The sequence below is a fragment of the Gouania willdenowi genome, chromosome 2 (genome assembly GCF_900634775.1).
Source record: "Gouania willdenowi chromosome 2, fGouWil2.1, whole genome shotgun sequence".
NCBI lineage: Eukaryota > Metazoa > Chordata > Actinopteri > Blenniiformes > Gobiesocidae > Gouania > Gouania willdenowi.
The window spans coordinates 9,323,014-9,342,932 of NC_041045.1; the positions used below are offsets into that span (position 1 = coordinate 9,323,014).

General features: G+C 38.2%; 1 protein-coding gene across 3 annotated transcripts in view; it reads right to left on the minus strand.

Annotated features, from left to right (window-relative positions):
* Positions 1 to 268: 268 nt before the first annotated feature.
* LOC114476576 (cordon-bleu protein-like 1) overlaps positions 269 to 19,919 on the minus strand; it is a 48,886-nt gene continuing 29,235 nt past the window's right edge. For all 3 annotated transcript variants that reach the window (XM_028468231.1, XM_028468210.1, XM_028468221.1), the window contains exon 10: positions 269 to 314. In XM_028468231.1, the coding sequence (XP_028324032.1) occupies positions 284 to 314 (31 nt within the window). In that variant the 3' untranslated portion in view covers positions 269 to 283. The remainder of the gene's footprint in view (positions 315 to 19,919) is intronic.

The window sequence follows — 19,919 nt, forward strand, 5'->3', positions numbered from 1 at the left end:
TAACAAAAAAGTTTTCAAAATCCAAAACTACATTAAAACTGTCCTTACTCAGGCCGGGAACTTAACAATACCCATCACAAAAATTTAGCGAGCCGAGTCAAAAACTTGCTTTCTTTTGACAAAGTCAGCAAGTCACAACAAGGATCTTGAAAACAAGATAAAAAGATAGTTATTTATTTACTCACCGTTCATGAGACTGTTTACTGCTCGACTTCCGCGCATGCCTCTGTGGAACCAAACAGTAATTTGGTCTATTCTTTCAATCTCCAAGTCGTCGTCTTCTTCATTTCCGGCAGAGTAGACGCCTCTCCAAGCTGTCGAGAATGCATAACAGCGTCATTTAACGTCACATCCGCAGGACTGCACGAGAAATTCGGGCACCTACAAAATGCATCACAGTCTGTTCAAGGCTCATTTTTTTTTGAGCACTTAATCACGCATTAGCATTAAAAGACTATGTATTTATTTTCACAAGTTGTTCTCAATGCTCCTTTAAATAAAAAAAATAACACTATACACTCTGTTAGATGCTTTACAGGCCAACGTTTATGATGGACCATTATAATCAAATACAAAATAGACATTTTGAAAGATATTACATGGCATATTTTCAAAATAAAATCCCAAAAAAGCTAAACATTTAGACGAGGGTTGACCTTGACTTCGTGATGAATGAATACAATATTAGAAGGAGAGAGTTTTTGGTGTGGTCCTTTGATGGTTGCATTTTCTTTGTTGTGTTGTGCAAGAATTCACGTAAACATCTTTACTCTCACTGTGAAAACAAGGCCTTCACCCTGAGAGAAACACTCGTTAACAGAGAAGGAAAGGAGGAGAATGTGAGGACGACACGTCTCCGACAGCTGTGTCCCTGACAGACAATGGATGGCCCGGGTCCATCTGGATGCAACAGCCCTGGACCAACATGATGTATACGTCTTCACCAGCCAATGGGTGCTATCAATCCCGCCTTCGCCATTGGTGACTGGAGGTGACAGCTAGCTGAAGAGCATGGCCTCTAACTATCTATTCAGAGAAGCACCACCTGGGATGTGAAGAAGACGAGAGGTACTTTGGGTACTGAGGGCCGATGAACGCTTGAATGTCACGTCGTTTAGATGCACACACCCACACAAGCATAGATCGCTGTGAATACACATTCAAAACTGATATAGGTAAAGCTAGCATTTGCTGAAATTGGAGGTTTTTGCTTCTTCTACCAAGAAGTTAATCAGGAAAATTAAAACTTGAAAACCTCAAATTTTTCATTTCGATATGAAAGGGTTGCCAAGAAATTAAACAGGAACACAACCTGTTTGAGCTCTTTCAATGTATGCCAATACCTTGAGCTGCCAATAGTTTTTTGCTACATTTGTAAAATATTGATATGATACAAAAGAAAAATTTAAAATATATAAATGAAGTGGAGTTGAAAAACTGTGGTATTCAGATCTTACAGTAGTTGGTAGGCCTAAAGGTGCATTCACACCCAAAGCGACTTCAGCGACCATCGTTGCTTAAATCGCCCGTAATGGATCGCTTGAACATTGTTGCACTTTTTGTTCGCTTCATCAGTAACCAGTGACATGGCGACCAGGGAAGTTCAAAATTTTCAACTTTGAGCAACTTCAAGTGACTCAGAGCACACGAATGAGTCGCTGGAATTGCATGAGTCGCGTCGGTTGAAGGGAGGTCGCTTGACGTTGCGTTATTTACATGGATTTTGAATTGAATCTAGTCACCAGAGTTGTTGAAGTCACGTTCGGTGTGAACGCACCTTTAGTGTGAGTAAGGGTTGACTATTATCACAGTTCAAACAAGTATTCAAAACTTAGTTAAAATACAGCCAGTCTTTTAATATTGCATTTGATCTGCTAATAACATATAATAAAAAACACATTAACTTGCGGTAGCTTGGTTTGTTGTTCTTATTTTGATCAATTGAAATAATTAAATTAAATAAAGTCAGAGGTACAGCTAATTTTTTCCAAAAAGCTGCTTCGGTCAATAAACAAGCACAGACTGTTTCAAGTCTCATGATGTCTGCAAAAAAAGACCACGCTATTGTTCCCGCTAGCATAGCATAGCATAGCATAGCATAGCATAGCATAGCATAGCATAGCATAGCATAGCATAGCATACTTAAACCCTAAAGCTAGCTTAGCTTCAGCAGCTGCAAAAGAAATGAAGGATTTTGTTGTTGTACGATATAAAAAATAAATTAAAAAAACATGCACCTGGTGCATTTATTGTTAAAAGAATTTCACATGCTTCCATTTTAAACCAGAGTGAAAACTTTGCGCTGGCTGGCTCACATCGGGATGCTATATTAGCATTAACTGAAGAAGTCAGTGTTCATTCTGATGGGAAAAAAAAAATAGTACAAAAGTTGGAGAAATTTACATTCAGTAATTTTGATTAATTTTCTCACAAGTATCAGCGATGCTATTTAGTATTTGCTTCAAATGTATGCGTTGATTTTTCCACTTGTGTAATAATAAACAAGCTTTGTAGCAATCGTGAGCGACTGTGTTAAACTATGAAATGTCTTTTGGGCTACAAATACCCAAGAACTAAAAATCTTGGGACGTTTTATTGTTAATTTTAGTCTAAACATAACAGAAAGTCTTAATGTACCTGGCCTGTTGAATGAACTCTGTTTTTAAGTGGAGTGTTTACAGCGTTTCTTTCTAATCTTCCTAAAGAAAGAAAAATCAAATAAAATCAGAAGCAACCTTGTCAGCCGAGCAGCAGAGAGGCAAAAGAGGAATTGGATGAACGGCCTTGCTACGGCACTATTCTGAATACGTTAACAGCACTGCTTCCCTTGAACTGTCACAACTTGAAAATCTGAGGCGTTAAGAGCTTCACATGCAGGCAGCTATGAATATCTGTCGTTTCCATACACTTGGCCACGGAGGCTCTTAAAAGGCACTTGTTGTAACACATGACCAATTTCCTGGCAGCGAGTGCAGGGGAGTATTAACATCTCCTCAGTCTGGTTTGGCTTTAATGTGCTGGAGATGTTATTAGAGCCATCATGGGCCCAAACGAATGGCCGGTGGAAGCACCACAGCAGGCGGGGGGGGGGGTGGAGAAAGAGGGGGCCGAAGCGTCGACCTTCGCCTTGTCAAGGACAAGGACACGCGCGCTCGTAAAAGGGGAGGTCCGACTGTTCCCACCAGCCGTAGCTGCTAATCTGAGCCTTGAAGTCAATCTTACACTACACCCAGTTAGCCAGATAGCATTGCAATGACTATATTATTTTTACTCATGCGACTGAATTTATTTCTGTAGTTTCTTTGCTTATTTCACCACAAGCCTAGTAAATAACAGCTATGCAGTATAACCAAGTGCACAATTCATTTACAGCAAAAAAAAACCATTATGTTTTTTTTTTTTGTTTTTTTTTTAAAGCAAAATAATGTCAGTCTGCTGACAATTAGTTAAAAGCATCATCTAATGCAGTGTTTCTCAAATGTGGGTACGTGTACACCTAGGGGTACGCGATGGCACTACAGGGGTACTTGAGAGAGAGAGAAATCAGTGTTTTTAACCTTGGGGTCAGGACCACACAATCTTAAACAACTGTTTTTCTGTATAGATTTAGATTTATAGTTCAACTAAAATGCAGTTAATATATATATATATATATATCTGAGCTCAAACATGATCAAAAACTAATTCTAGGAAAAAATATCTTTGGGGTCACCAAAAATTCTTGATATCAAACTAGGGTCACGATCCAAAAAGGTTGGGAACCACTGCAATAAATACAGTTTCTGTCCACTTATTTACAAAATGAGATTCTTTAAAATGTGTGTTATCACTTTCATCATTATGTTCTATAGTGGTTTTTGAATAGTTTTCTAGACACAAAATGTTGTAATCGGACAAAGGGGGTACTTGACACACAAACACTTGTGGAGCGCGCACCGCACACACAAACACTCGTGGTGCCGCACCGCACACACAAACACTCGTGGTGCGCGCACCGCACACACAAACACTCGTGGTGCGCGCACCGCTCACACAAACACTCGTGGTGCGCGCACCGCACACACAAACACTCGTGGAGCGCGCACCGCACGCACACAAACACTCGTGGAGCGCGCACCGCACACACAAACACTCGTGGAGCGTGCACCGCACGCACACAAACACTCGTGGAGCGCGCACCGCACACACAAACACTTGTGGCGCCGCACCGCACACACAAACACTCTGCAGGTGAAGCAAACGTCTCTGTGTCACGGTCAGGGACATAAATCTCATGACGCAACAAATCGATAATGAAATTCGTTGCCAATGCTTTTAATAGTTGTTGTTGCAGCCTTATTGCCAACTACCACTACTTCGGTGCTTTTGGTTAATAACGTCATGCTAGAACAAATAAATCTAGTCATTTGGTGGTTAGCAGTATTCCCAGATGCTAATTAGCATGTGGCGCTAATGTGCGTGGAGCTTTCTCTGATTTCTTGGCTGGTGTAAAAAATGGGCTTAATATCCCTGGCAAGCCATGTGATTAATTTAGCTGTCCCGCATTGTTGTGGGAAGCAACGTCTCCCTGTGACAAGAGGTGCTCTCATCTTTGAACAGTCGTCCTGCCTCCCCGTGCCTTTGAAGTATAATTATTTCACTTTAATTAGATACGAACCATGCTTAGTAAACACAAAAACACGCTCTCTTCAGATTAATAAGCCGGGGTAATGCGTTAGGCACGGCGACGTTGCTCTGAATGGGCTTTGGCTCGGCTCCAATTCGGGCATAATTCTAATTGTGCAGCGACTCCCAGCCTTGACGGAACTGACCAGCGACTCGCCCCATGTCCAACACTGAATTCTGCTTTTGTTTCACCACTAAACATCTTGTTCTTTGTTGTCTGCTATTAATAATACATCGGCCAAAATCTGTAAGTCAAATATGAAGGTGTTACAGATGAGGGACCTTGTATTAATTCCAACTTGGAAGCACCTAAGGACACATTTACATCCTTTGACTTCTACCAGATTTGGTTTTACTTGTAAATACAGAGATTATATCAGCATAAAAATAAATCTATTAAAAAAAAGATAAAACTTTAATAAAGTTTACAAGGAGAAGTAGACATTTTAAGGGGAACACAATTATGAAAAGTAGAGTTTTGAGTACGCTTGAATATTATTACCTTGCATTTATTTAACATGTTGATTTTTCATTAGCTTCTGTGAGGAAAATGTACTTCTGAATCAATTCGGGCCATTAGGAAACAGGAATTATGAGATGATTTGATCGTCCTTGTTTATTATGGCAACTTTTCTGAACTAATTACTTACTGGAGTTAGTGACGCACAAAGCATGAGCCAAAACATAGATGGCAGTGAAATAAACTGAACAATTGGAGAACATGCACTCTTTACTTCCCTGAAACAGTCCATTATATGGCGTAATTCCTTTATTACAAGGATTAACTGGTTATACCTGCATGTATTGCAAAAAGGCTTGGTTTTACCATCTAATCATTGACTTTAGTGGCTACATTCAGAGCTGGCCCTCAGCAATTTGGCGCCCTCGGCAAGATTTTAGGCTTAAAGAAGACCTTGAGTGGTGCATTCTGGGATCACATAAAAGACAAACAAACAAACAAAAAAAATTCAACCATGAAGCCAGACATGGCAAACTGGTGGCCCCGGGGGCCACAAGCGGCCCTAAAACTAATGTTGTGCGGCCCAAATCCACAAAATGATTCCAAAAATATACGTTTTAAGAAGAAAAATAACACAAAAATGACCCCCAAAACACACAGAACAGCAGAAAAAAAAAAATCAATGAAATGACAACAGAAAGGCAGAAAACACACAAAATATAGAAATTGACTCCAAAACACAAAATGCACAAACCCCGAACCACCCCCCCAAAAAAAAAAAAAAAAAAAACTATCAACAAATATCTCGTGGAGACAACAAACGGGAGAAATAGTCGACCAATCATATCCTCATTAAACGCCCGAGGGAAAACTTTAAATAGCAAAATGATTTTCTTTGGTCTTTGCTTTGTAGCGTCGTCCCTTTTATCCAATCAATTTGCTGAATTTAAACAGTGCGTTGGTTCGTATCAAACAAATCTCTAGATGAATTTAGATTACAAGAACAACCTTTTCTCCAACACATTCAATTAGAGCATCAAACTGAAATCATAAAATGCTTTAATATTTACTTTATGGTTTCAGCTGCCATTTGGATGGAGGGAGTGGGGGATGGGGAGGATGTGTCGAAGTGTGTGTGTGTGTGTGTGCGCGTAGGAGGGGGGGGGGGGGGGTGGGTTCACTCTCCCAGCAACTAATTACTTAAGCAGTTGTCAAAGGTTTGAAGCTCGCTCTTGAATTCCAATGAACACAGTCCGCGGACAGCGGTGGTTTTGCATATATTATGAATATTTCAGCTTCTCCTGGTAACCTTGGTGTCGTTTGGCAGATCGGGGCTGGCAGAGCGCCATTTAAAAGCCTCTCTGTTGCAGAAGGGAGGAGACGGGGTATTAGGCTTTATCTATACTTGACATTTCCAAGCATTTGTAATTAATTCATATAGAAAAATCTTCCCCTGCTTTTCACTGAAGGTAAACCAAAGCCCTGGAGGTAAATATGCAATGTAGTAAACGTCTAATGCACGATCACAATATATACTGTATATATGTGGTAAAGTTCATATAGACACGCTGTTAAAGACTCGAGGTGGGATTTTTTTCAAGATAAAAATATCTGATTAAAGCAGGGACGTTTGAGTTTATGAGTGGGATTAAAGATGCACAGACAGATGGAGGAATCCAGTGTGTGTGTGTGTGTGTGTGTGTGTGTGTGTGTGTGTGTGTGTGTGTGTCAATGCTCCTGGCAGGCGGCCGGATGCACAGGTGTGTGTTGGTCTTCGTCAACTCTCATATCCATTTGGATGAAGTTTGTGTCCCCTTAATAAAGCCACCAATAAACATCTACATTCACCTCCTATCCAATAAGCAGCTGTTCTCTCCAACTGTTCACCCCCACCTGTAACCGTAACACAGGTCATCCAATGGGCGACATTATTGTTGAGGTCTGAAGTAAGGCTGCAACAACGGATCGATAAAAACCATAAAAAAAAAAAAAATCAACAATTAAAAGCGTCGGCAACAAATTTCATTAACGATTCGTTGCGACGTGCAAATTTATGGTCACTGACCGCGACGCGGAGACGTTTGCATCACCTGCAGCACGAGAGTTTGTGCGTGCGCACTGCATGCTTGTGTGTGCGCACTACGAGTGTTTGTGTGCGCGCAAGTGTTTGTGTGTGTGACTTGCGTGCACGCGCGTTTGTGCGCGAGAGACACTTTTATTTCAGGTTAATCAACTTAAGCAGGGTTTAAATGTGCTTTATACTAGAGATAAACTGTGTAAAAAAATAAAATAAAAAATCTGATTCATCGATCAATCGATTAAGTTTTTGACCGATTAATCAATTATGAAAAAAAATTGTTAGCTGCAGCTCTAATCTGAAGTGGAATTACTTCAACTAACCTGTTTATAACAGCAGCACAAAGACTATTGTTAACATTTTAACACAACAAATGTGATTAAAACAAATGGTTTCTTAGAACGGCCACAAAGTCTTAGTATAATTACTGTTGCTAGCTTCAGTTCTTTCACTGTTTATTCAAATTAGGGTCGTATATTTCAGATGTTTATGGAGACATTATTAGCCACACACAGACACAGAGAGAGAGAGCAAACTCTTGAGCAGAAAAAGTCACTATTGGATGTCCACAAAGACACTAGATCAGACATGGGCAACTGGCCATATGCCAGGCCCTCAGTCTAATTTTGTGGGGCTCTCAAGATAAACACATAAAATGACTCTGAAATACACAAGATGACAGAAAAAAATACACAAAATACCACCAAAATCACACATTATGACATCCAAAATACGCAAAAATACTCTAAAAACACAATATGAAAACAAAAAAACTAAAATGATTCACAAAACAAACAAGATGATTACAAGAATACACGAAATGGCAAACACACAAATTGAAAACGAAAAAGACAATAAAATGATACAAAATGATTCCAAAAACACACAAAGTGACAAAAATAAATCTCAAAATGAATCCAGAAACACAAAAAAAAAATGAAGCACAAACAAAATTAGGGAAACAAAAAAAACACAAAACGACAGAAAAAAAAAATGCAGAAAAATACATCGATTGCTAATAAAAAGTATTCAATGATCTCAAAATGAATCCAAAAACACACAAAAAAAAAGCACAAACAAAATTAGGGAGAAATACACAAAACAACAACAAAAACACAAAAAATTACTCAAAAAAAAAAAAACAACAGGCACAATGAGAAAAATATACAAAATGACAGAAAAAAAAAACTGCATAAAAATACACAGAACACGAATAAAAATAAAAAAACACACAAAATTACATAAATATATATTACAAAATGAATCCAAAAATCACAGAACAAGAACAAGCTCATACAGAATGAGAGAATATACAAAATGACAGCTGAAATGCACTAAATGACTCCAAAAAACAACAAAAAATTTGAAAAAACTAAAACAAAACAACAACAAAATAAAACTCCTGTCTTTTTTGCATGTTAAAGCTCAGATTGGTCTAAATCACACTAAATAACAGTCTAAACAAGTTAAAAAAATAAATAAACAACTGAAGTGCCCTTCAAATGTTGCTTTTCTAACTTTTAAAAACGATCATATGATGTCAATGTGTGAGTCCATTGAGCTCTGAACAACACAGAAACGGACAAAAAAAAAAAAGAAAAAGAAAGTGTACTAACCTGTATTACTTGCTTGTAATTATAAACGTAAGATTTTTTCATTTTTTTTTTTTCATTTTCTTTTAAAACTTCTCAGATTTCATACATGGTGAATAATAGGGAGAGATAAGTGCTGGGTATTGATTGCCTTATATCATTGCTTTTAGTACTTTAACGTTTTAATAAAGAAATGAAGTCGTTCAAGGCTGAGCTGATTGAATGTTCCAACACTACTTAAACAGGTTCGAAAAAATACGACAAAGTGAAACTATGGAGGCAGTATTATCAAAGATGTCGGTGCAGGGGCGGGAAACAGAAGGATAATAACTATTGTGTCGATTAAAGAGCGAAGGCCACAAAATAAATGCATTTACTTTGTCTATTCATGGCGTGTTCTGTGCGTTCCGTAGCTCATGCTTTGCGCTGTCTCTTTACAGGAGGTGATGTCAATCTGCTGAGATGATTACACAAGTGTAAAGACTTCAATCTGCCACTCTAAAGCTGAATCCGTCCTTGCCTTTGTGTCCGTCTTTCTAAAGGCCTGAGTGAGGGAGGGGCGCGGCGGGGGCTGGAGACCGGAGCCAGTGTGCTTGTCCGAGAGGTTGCCAGCTGGGATTAGGGGGAATGTGAATCAGTGCTGCGTACACATGAACACATCCAGAATCACCTCCACCCCTGTGTGTGTTCTCTTTTCACAACTGTCCCCACCTTAGTCTCGCTGCCTCCCACCGTTCCTCCCATGTTCCAGCCCCTGGCTTTAGCACTTCCTTGTTTAGTTCCCCCTTCAGTTCAGTGAGTGGCAGGAATGGCCACGGTTACATCATGTTTATTCATTCAGAATTAGTTATTCTGGATGAAAGTATTCTGAATTAAAGTGTTCTGCTTCGTGTTTACATGGAAATAGTGATTCCGAATTGAGGTTTACATGGAAAACAGGGTTTATTTGGCTTTATTCAATTCCGCTTTAAGTCTGGGGGTTGGGAAGGCTCGGATTGGACATGGGGAGAACTAGACGTATCGCATCTATCTGGAAAAAAGACAACAAAGCTTTCATTGTCGGCTGTAACACAGAAGACCACACATGAGAACTGTGTTCACCTTTATTTTGATTGTAGTTTTGAAGCACCAGCACACTTTGGTCCTCGGAGCAGGATAAGGAGATCGGAACTAATCACTGGTAAATAAAGCCCAGTAAAACTCCAGACAACAGTATCCAGAGATAAATATTTTCTGGTAAAGATAGTAGCTCTAGCAACCGGTACAATGATAAACGTGGTGATAACACAGCCTGTGAATGCAGTAAGGGGACGCATTTATTCCATCTCCGGGTTTTAGTGTGAACCGTCCGATGAATCCTGTTCCGTTTGCCGATGTCCGTGTGTGCGTAATAAGTCTGTGTGTCTGTGTGTAAGTCTGCATGTTTATGCTTCCGTCCATCCACTCTTTTCATTATATCCATGTTAAATCCTCTTTAAAATGACCATGTAAACACTTAATTCCTAATGCAAATTTAATTCCGAATTAAACTTAAATCCGAAATAGGAGGCTGGTTTATTCTGATTTGAATTCGATAATTTTGAATTCCACTTTAAGTTAATTGTGGTTGTTCTGCAATGTCGTTACGTGTACCCCTAGGGGTACGTAATGGCACTATAGGGGGTACTAGAGAGAGAGAGAGAGAGTTGTCAGTGTTGGTTCACCCCAGGGCGTGATATAACCGGAAATGATAAAACTATAGAAATAAATCTATTCAGGAGCTACTAAATCTGTGTTTTTCAACCTTGGTGACCCTATGTGGGGTCACCTGGAGTTTAATTGGGGTCGCCTGAAATTTCTGAATAAATAAAATATGTTTTTGAAATTTTGTTCTTTTTTTTTTTAATTAAAACAACACACAATCTTAAACAACTGTATTTCTATACTTTCACTAATTCTTTGGAGTTGCCAGAAATTCTTGAAAATGGGGTTGAAATTCAAAAAAGTTTTTATTAAGTCAGTGGCTCTTAATGTCTTAATTTTAATTATTCCCCCAGAATACATTAAAAAGAGGAAACATTTTAATCCCTTTTTACCTTTTTCTTTAGCCGTTTTGCAACTTCCTTTGTCCCATTTTTGCCCCTTTTCCAAAAATTGTGATGCTTGTTTGTATTTTTTGCCAATAAATATTCCTTTTTCCCAAATTTTGTCAGTTTTTTCAAGTTCCTTTTGACGCTTTAACCAATTTTTGCCACTTTTCATCCAAATAAACAATAAATAACATGTGTTTCCCTTTTTCCTTTCATTTTGCCTCTATTTTGCCACTATTCACTATTGTTTGTCACATTTTTGCTCATTTAAGTCACCTTTTACCATTACATACCACCTGTTTCCTATTCTTTTGTACATTTTTTTGCCACTCAACTGTTTTTGGCCCATTTTTAGTCACTTTTCACTCTTTTTTGCCATGTTTTTACCACCCGTTTCTCATTTTTTGTCACTTTTCACTCTTTTTTGCCATGTTTTTACCACCCGTTTCTCATTTTTTGTCACTTTTCACTCTTTTTTGCCATGTTTTTACCACCCGTTTCTCATTTTTTTGTCACTTTTCACTCTTTTTTGCCATGTTTTTACCACCCGTTTCTCATTTTTTGTCACTTTTCACTCTTTTTTGCCATGTTTTTACCACCCGTTTCTCATTTTTTGTCACTTTTCATTCTTTTTTGCCATGTTTTTACCACCCGTTTCTCATTTTTAGTCAATTTTCACTCTTTTTTGCCATGTTTTTACCACCCGTTTCTCATTTTTTTGTCACTTTTCACTCTTTTTTGCCATGTTTTTACCACCCGTTTCTCATTTTTAGTCACTTTTCACTGTTTTTTGCCATGTTTTTACCACCCGTTTCTCATTTTTTGTCACTTTTCACTCTTTTTTGCCATGTTTTTACCACCCGTTTCTCATTTTTTGTCACTTTTCACTCTTTTTTGCCATGTTTTTACCGCCCGTTTCTCATTTTTTTTGTCACTTTTCACTCTTTTTTGCCATGTTTTTACCACCCGTTTCTCATTTTTAGTCACTTTTCACTCTTTTTTGCCATGTTTTTACCACCCGTTTCTCATTTTTTGTCACTTTTCACTCTTTTTTTGCCATGTTTTTACCACCCGTTTCTCATTTTTTGTCACTTTTCACTCTTTTTTGCCATGTTTTTACCACCCGTTTCTCATTTTTAGTCACTTTTCACTCTTTTTTGCCATGTTTTTACCACCCGTTTCTCATTTTTTGTCACTTTACTCATCACATTGCCTCCGCTGCCTCTCACAAAGGTTTTTGTGTAATCATTTGAAATCTATGAATAAGAGTGAAGACAGTCGTATTGTGCCTCCAGAGAAAGGCTAAATTGAGTATAAATGTGCATAAAAGCAGCTGAGCAGTACCTTGGCTCACCTCTAAAACAGCTGAAAAAATAAATTAAAAAAACTTTGCCTCACGGCCTTTGTGTCTCTTTTGATTATTAATCCGTTCATGTAAAAAAAAAAAACAAACGGAGGCTGAAAAATCTTATCTCCTATCTGTCATCTCTCTTTTTTTGCTAGCGGAGGCCGGTGTTTGCTTCCATGTGTATAGAAAGCTGTGGCGCTCCATGAGAAGGCCAGCGCTCAGTCTTCAGGGTGCCATCCTGTGGCGACATCAGAAGAAATGTCAAAGATTCTGAAGGCTTGGTTAAATACGACTGGATTTCTTTGCCTTAAACCTTCAATGACATTTTTGGCTGCTGGAAAGGTCAGCATGCAGCTCCTGTGAAATGCTAGCTCTTTTGGCTTGAACTTCAATGCAGGATAATAAATCCCTCTCTGTATTTCTCCCCTTTTATACTCACAGCGACACAATAGCACGTCAACAAGTGGAGGAATGGGAGAGATGAGGTGAGCTACATGTTGTATGAAGCTGCACGTCAACGTTTATCACTATAGTGGCTGCAAAACTGGTGAACATCCATGTTAGCGTTTAGACTACTGATCAACATGATCTCTAAATCAGGTTTGTTTCTATTTTTCTGTCATTTCCTGTGTTTCGGGAATTGTTGTTTTTTTTTTTTGCTTCATTTTGTAGGATTTTTTGTTACACTTAATTGAATTTTGAACATTTGGGTTTTTTTTCTTGTTCTTTTGTTTTCTGAATCATTTTATACGTATTTGGAGTGATTATGTGCGTCATCGCCATTGTTTGAAGGTTTGTGACATCATTTTTGCATATTTTTGTACAGATTTTTAAAAACTTTTCATCATTTCGGTATGTTTTTCTGTGTTTTTGAAGTATGTGCGTGTATTTTATGTCATTTTTGTGTTTTGGGAGTCATGTCGTGTGTGGGTTTCATTCGTTTTATTTTTTTGTGTGTTTTTGAGTCATTTTGTTTACTTTTTGTCATTTTGCGTGTTTTTCTTGTCCTTTCCTTTTTTATGAAGAGTCATTTTATGCATTTTTGCGGTTTTATTGATTTGTTGAGTGGTTTTGTGTAGATGATTTTTTTTTTTTTACATTTTATGGACTTTGTCATTTCTGTTGTTTTTTGTTATGGGTCGCGGGGGTCTGTCGGTGCCAATCTCCGGCTCTCATAGGGCGCTGGGCGGGGGTACACCCTGGACAGGGCGCCAGTCCATCACAGGGCAACACAGACATAGACAACCATTCACTCTCTCATTCACTCCTATGGGCAATTTAGAGACTCCAATCAACCTTACAGTCATGTTTTTGGATTGTGGGAGGAAGCCGGAGTACCCGGAGGAAACCCACGCAGCACGGGGAGAACACGCAAACTCCACACAGAAAGGACCCAAGTCCACCCCAGGGCTTGAACCCAGGACCTTCTTGCTGTGGGGCGGACGTGCTAACCACTAATCCACTGTGCGCCCTATTTGTTGTTATTTGTTGTCATTTATTGTATTTTTGTTGTCATTTTTACACTTTAAGCCATAGTTGGTTGTCATTAATTCCTATGATCCGTGATGAATGTACAGCTAATTCCTTGATGAATAACTGTCATAATCTGACAAAAGTATCAAAGTGGACATAAATAGCATTAGGAATCAGATCACTTTCTTAGACTTGGGTTACAGCCCCAGAAGCATGCAAAGCTGATTATTTCCTGCTACATTTTGGGAGTATTCATCCAATTTCTGGCCATTTTTGTAAATCTTTAACGGTTATGAAGCAGGAAATGATTGACTGCATCTTGCAATGCTGACCCGTTCATCCCCATGACAACCCAGCAGAGACCTTGCGAGAAGGAACTTATTTACCTTCCACTTCTGCCTGAATCAACAAGGCTAAGGACTTGAGTCGCTGTGAATTCCACAGAATGTAATTACAATATTGATCATACAGCCGAGTATTGGTTTGCAGTCATTTTCCATCAGTCGCACTATCCCACTGAGTCAGTCTTGCAGGAAAAGGACATTCCGTCGCTGCGGGTTTGGTTATTGATATAAAGTGATCAGTTGTTCACCTGTCCAGGTTTTACCAAATAAGGACGCGGCGCCCGACCAGAGCGACGCACAATTATAAACGTATAAACGATGCCACACAAAGACGGTTTGTGGAGATGGAGAATGTGATGAAAAGCATCGAACAGGAATTAAATCATGTTTTCCACACCATAGCTTCAGAAAATGGTGCTTGAGACACTGGAGGGGCCCCAGCGGTGGATTCCAATCTGCCGTCTGAAATTGGAAATGAACAGCGGCGCCGACTCCACTCTGACAGCCTCTTGTCAATAAAAGTCAGTTTCCCTCCATTGCTTCCCATCGCTTGACCACAAAGGGACTTTTGTCAGCATATAGAGGGAGCGCCGGGTGGCTAACATTGTGTTAATGTGCAGAAAATGATGATTGCATTTCGGGGGCGGGGAGATTTAACGATTAATCACAGCTGAGGGTTAGCAAGAAGAAAACACCGTCTTTAAAGGCTCCATAAGTGCCATATTATTATACTTTCCGCATTCTCACACCGGCTCCCCGGAGCACAGGAGATCATATAATATGATTTATGGCTGTGGAGTGAATTATGGAAACACTGACCTTCCCTTTACATCCCATCAAACTGATAACTGGCCAGTAAGTTGCTGTTACGACAGGAAGGAGGGAGGGAAACAACACGCCGTCATGGCTGTTCACATGTTCCAACGCAAACGAGACAAGATTAGGTGGTTTCATTATGAACCAAACCTCCTGACACCAGTTGGTAAAAGATATATTAGAAGCAATGGTGGAAGTAGAACTTCACATCACCGTTTCAACCATACTTTGATGAGTCGACTAAATTCATGACTAAAAATCACTATAATTGTGATGATGCTAAATAAGCTAACCGCAAAAATCTATTCTAAGGGAAGTTAGACCAACTAATATTAGTTAAATAATATGAGTGAAATTAATAATGAAATGATTTATTCGTCCTTTATGGCTTAAAAATGTTTTTTGGCTGTTTTGGACAAAAACAATCATTTTCTGCTCTGCTGCTGATTCATTAGAGGAGTTGTGGCCTGATGTTATGGATTTAAAAGTTTGTAAATATTTAGTATTTGTGGGATTTTGTGTTTTCTGGAATTTTATTGACCTTTGTGGCTAAATTAGTGGTGGTTTGGCGCTGTCCGGATGCCCCGATTATCCGTGCCTCTTTAACGCTGCTTCATCATTCTTTAATTAATCATTTAGGTTCATTTATTGATTGTGTTCGCGTAATATTATTGGCCCATTTAGTTATCAAAAAGCGCTTTTAAAAAAACGTTTTAGTCCGTGATATGATTGTCTCTCTCTTACTGCCGGAACTAGGCTCGCAAAGAAAGAATAATGTGTTTCACTTTAGACTCTCGCACAGATGCTGCAGCGGAGCGTCTTGTTCCGATGGCATCATGCGTTCCGTGTTAGCTAATAATGGTTAGTGTTCAACCTTCACTTACCAATTTGGCCCACAGGACAATATTGCGCAAAGTTTAGAGACTGGTTTCAGGACCGCGGGCCATGAGTTTCACATTACAGCCATAGGGGGCGCAGTGGTAAACCCTTAAGCTCTTCAGGGGTGCTTAAGGGTTTAATGGTCTTGCTAGAACAGGGGTGTCAAACTCATATTAGTTCGGGGAACAGTGGGCCACAGATTTTAGGTTGGAAAAAGAGCAAAAATTCAACATTAATGTGCCTTGGTTTGCACGTCCACGTATAAATAATACATAAGTGATAAAGTATGTGAGTATATCAGTCCCTGCAGGAACTAAATTTAAATTAACTTGATATTAGGAATTTGAGGACATTTCATGGAACAATTTGAGGAAAAAATTGCCAGATTTTGGAAAAACTGATTGTTCTTCCAACAATTTGAGATTAAATATGACTGGAAAACTGAGCTCTGCAAATATAGTGGAGTTGAATTGATTTTTTGTATTTGGAAGGGCTGAGATATCCATGACTGAATCAGTTGGTCATTTACAAAATGTTTCATGTTTTTTCTATCATTTTTACTTTCTCGAGCGGGCCTAATTTGATGCTCTAAAGGGCCAGATTTGGCCCCCGGGCCATGTGTTTGACACGTGTGTGCTAGAAGAACAATAGCGGCAGCTGATCAATTTACTTTTCAGTGGATTCAAAATGTGTCTTATACCATTTTTTTTTTTTTTATAAGTAATGAAATTTGTTTCGACTATCGATATGAATATTGTGAATTTTGTGAACTTATGTCGTCCTTTTGTGTATTTTTTTTGTAAAATGTATGTTTTCTTGGAGTCATATCGTGTATTACTGTAGTCATAGTGTTTTTTTAAAGTCATTTTTGTGTAATTCAATTGCCGTTTTGCTTGTTTTTGAATCCTGTAGATTTGCAGTCATTTTTGGTGTTTTTCTTGTCTTTTTATGTACTTTTGTTGTAATTTTCTGTAGTTTTGTAAGTTTTCTTGAGTCTTTTTGTGTATTTTTGTTGCCGTTTTGTGTTATTTGGAGTAATTTTGTGTATTACTGCTGACTTTTTTTTATTTTTGTCGAGTTTTGTGTGTTTTTAGTGTATATTCCCTGTACTTTCATGCAATGTTGTAATTCTTAATTCTTTTTAATGTATTCTTGCTTTTGTTTTGCATTTTCTGTCATTCTGTGTATTTGAATGTGTTTTGTTGTTTTGATTGATTTTATGAATTTCTATTGTCCTTTGGTGTATTTTTACTGTAAAATGTATGTTTTTTGCAGTCATATTGTGTATTTAGTTGTGTAGTCATTGATTTTTTTTGGAGTAATTTTTGTGTGTTTCTGTTGTTGTTTTGCTTGTTTGTTAATACTGAGGGTTTGTTGAGTACATTTTTGTGTTTTCCTTGTCTTTTTGCATACTTTTGTTGTCAGTTTGTATATTTTTTGTCATTTTGTGTTTTACTGTTGTCAGTTTGTTCATTTTTTGGAGTAGTTTTATGTGTTTTTGGAGTATTTCCTGTTTTTTTCTTGTCTTTTAATGTATTTTTCTGCAATGTTTAATTCTTTATATATAATTTTTTTTTATTGTATTCTTGCTTCTGTTTTGTGTTAAAATTGGAATGACGGCCGCCAGTTGCCCATGTCTGCACTAATGAAACTAAACTTGTTCTAACAAAAATTCTGATGATACAGTTCAAATTAAATTCATGCAATAAAATGAAGAGATCACACTAAATTCTAATGGGAATAAAAATTCCTTGCACTCCAATATTTCCACCTGCGATCGCACAAATGACCCATGTCGTGTACGTTCATGAGTATTAAATTAAAAAACACGACTCCTAAATCTCCCATCGTGTCCCAAACCCTTGCAGCTGTTCTTACACGATGCCATTAGCGGCCGTATCTCCACATTTTCTTTTTTCTTCCCAGTATGTCATGACAATCTGCGATTTTTTTTAAATTTATTTATTTTACACACCTTCATCTCCCCCACCTTTGTTTGCACTTTTAATTTGCATTTCAAAGAAGTCCCATTGGGGCCTATTTTGCATATTTACATCTGATTAGTAACTTTAAATGAACATGTCAAAAATGGTCGAGTTTTCCTTTTTGAACGTGCGAGGACTACCTAGCTTGTATTATTAGTGCCAGCACATGTAACGCAGCCACACAAAAAACACACACACACACACACACACACACACACACAAAAACCCTGATTTCAAACAACACCAGAGGCACCTTTTATATTGTCTTTCATTAGGCAGACTCAAATACTCCTGTCTCACCTTGGACCTCATAGCTTTCCAAGTGATAACTCCCGTCCAATGATAAAGACAAAAATATGTACTGTATGTTTGTGGTAAGATTTCTTTGCAATGACATTAGGTCTTGTAAATTCCATCAGTTTGCTTGTGATGGGAATATTTTTAGATGTACGGCGGATGAGTTTGAAAACGGGAACGGTTGGGTTCAAGGTCATTTAGTTCTGTGACAAAAACAATCTGTCTGCTTACCGTCATATAGTTCAAAGTCACGATAGGCTAAAGTGAAGTTCTGTCTGCGTTGGTGACAGCGGAGTACGTCTCGCCGATGACATGTTATTTCTCTCGTTCTAGAGGCAAGAAGTGAGATCTGAAACGGAATTTAAACATTTTACTTTGCCTGTTCTTTTGTTTTTTTTTGTCACGTGTGGACAGGCACCGAGTTATCTTCTAGTTTGCACAAACTTGACATGTTTGACACCTGCGCGTATGCGTGTGTGAAATCAAACGTTTTAATGATGAAACTTCTCAAGTGGCAAGAGTTCGGTACCTTTGTGTCGTCCTAAAGTCGGTCAGATAATTCAGTTTTTTTTTTAAAGATATTTCTAAGCTACAGTAATGAGGGATGTTGGGTTGTGTATTTTTTAATATCTGCCAATATCAACAAAACGCATTCAGGTGATAACCAATGCCAATAATCTTCCCCCACCTTATTGCACAGGTCATCTCGTTTCTGTAGTGGAATCAACATCTATCTATATATATCTATACTTCAACAAGGTCCAGTAAGCAAAAAATTGTTGAAGCAAAACGTTTTGTCATATTGTGTAATTTATATTTAGGTAGTCTCGTAGTTATATGAGCTCCTACTGAGCGTTAAAATGAATTCTGTACAATTCCAGTTGCTTTTTTTTTGACAATTGTCACATAATATACAGTAACTGAGCGTATATAAATATAGGCACAGTGTTCTAACATTTACACACACACAAAAAAAGGTTGTGCTTCAAAATAAGAGGAAATAAATTAAAAAGTAAAATTGGCCATGTTTCCTAACAGTCTAAACTTTGTTGATCAAAGAAGTAAAGTCTTCTGACGAGATGGAGCAAGTAACGAAGTACAAATACTTCGTTACTGTACTGAAGTAGTTTTCTCTGGTAACTGTACTTTACTTGAATATTTGTTTTTTGGGCAACTTTTTACTTTTCCGCTGCTTACATTTCAAAAGTGAGCTCATTAGTTTTAAGACCTTCGAAGATGACGTCACGACGTAAAAAGGCGTTAACCAACAGGAGAAGCTCGTGCTAGTCAACGTGCTAACATGCTCTGGGTTTAAGTGAGCATTTGCACTTTTTTTTTTTTTTCTCAAAACATTTTCTGAACACATTTTATCTATAATGAGTTAATTCTCCATGTGTTTAATTTGTGGCCATGTACCACCAGTTTTCTACAAGTTCTTAAAAATGGATTAAGGACATAAGGTTAAAGGCCACATTTATAAAAACAGTGGAGAATCCATTTAAAAGAATTAAATACATGGAATTATAGTCTTATATCTTTTTCCTTTTTTTTTTACTTAAGTACATTCACTAACATGTACTTATTTACATTTACTCAAGTAAAGGAGCAATGTCAATACTTTTACTTTTACCAGTCAGTTTTTATTCAAGTATTTATACTTTTACATACTTTTGCCACCTCTATGGTCTACCTGGGGCCCGCGGGCACCGTGTTAGTGACCCCTGCTTTAGAATAAAGTTAATGTTATGGAATAAAAGTGAAATATCAGATTTTCCTCTCATGGTCGCAGACGCGGGCCTGAAAACCAAACTATGCGATGATTAATTGGGAGTCGACACTGATTCAGTATTCCACACTGCATGTCATCACCGGTCCTCGGTGGGATCGTCTCTGCCTGAGCGTCGGATTGGGGCG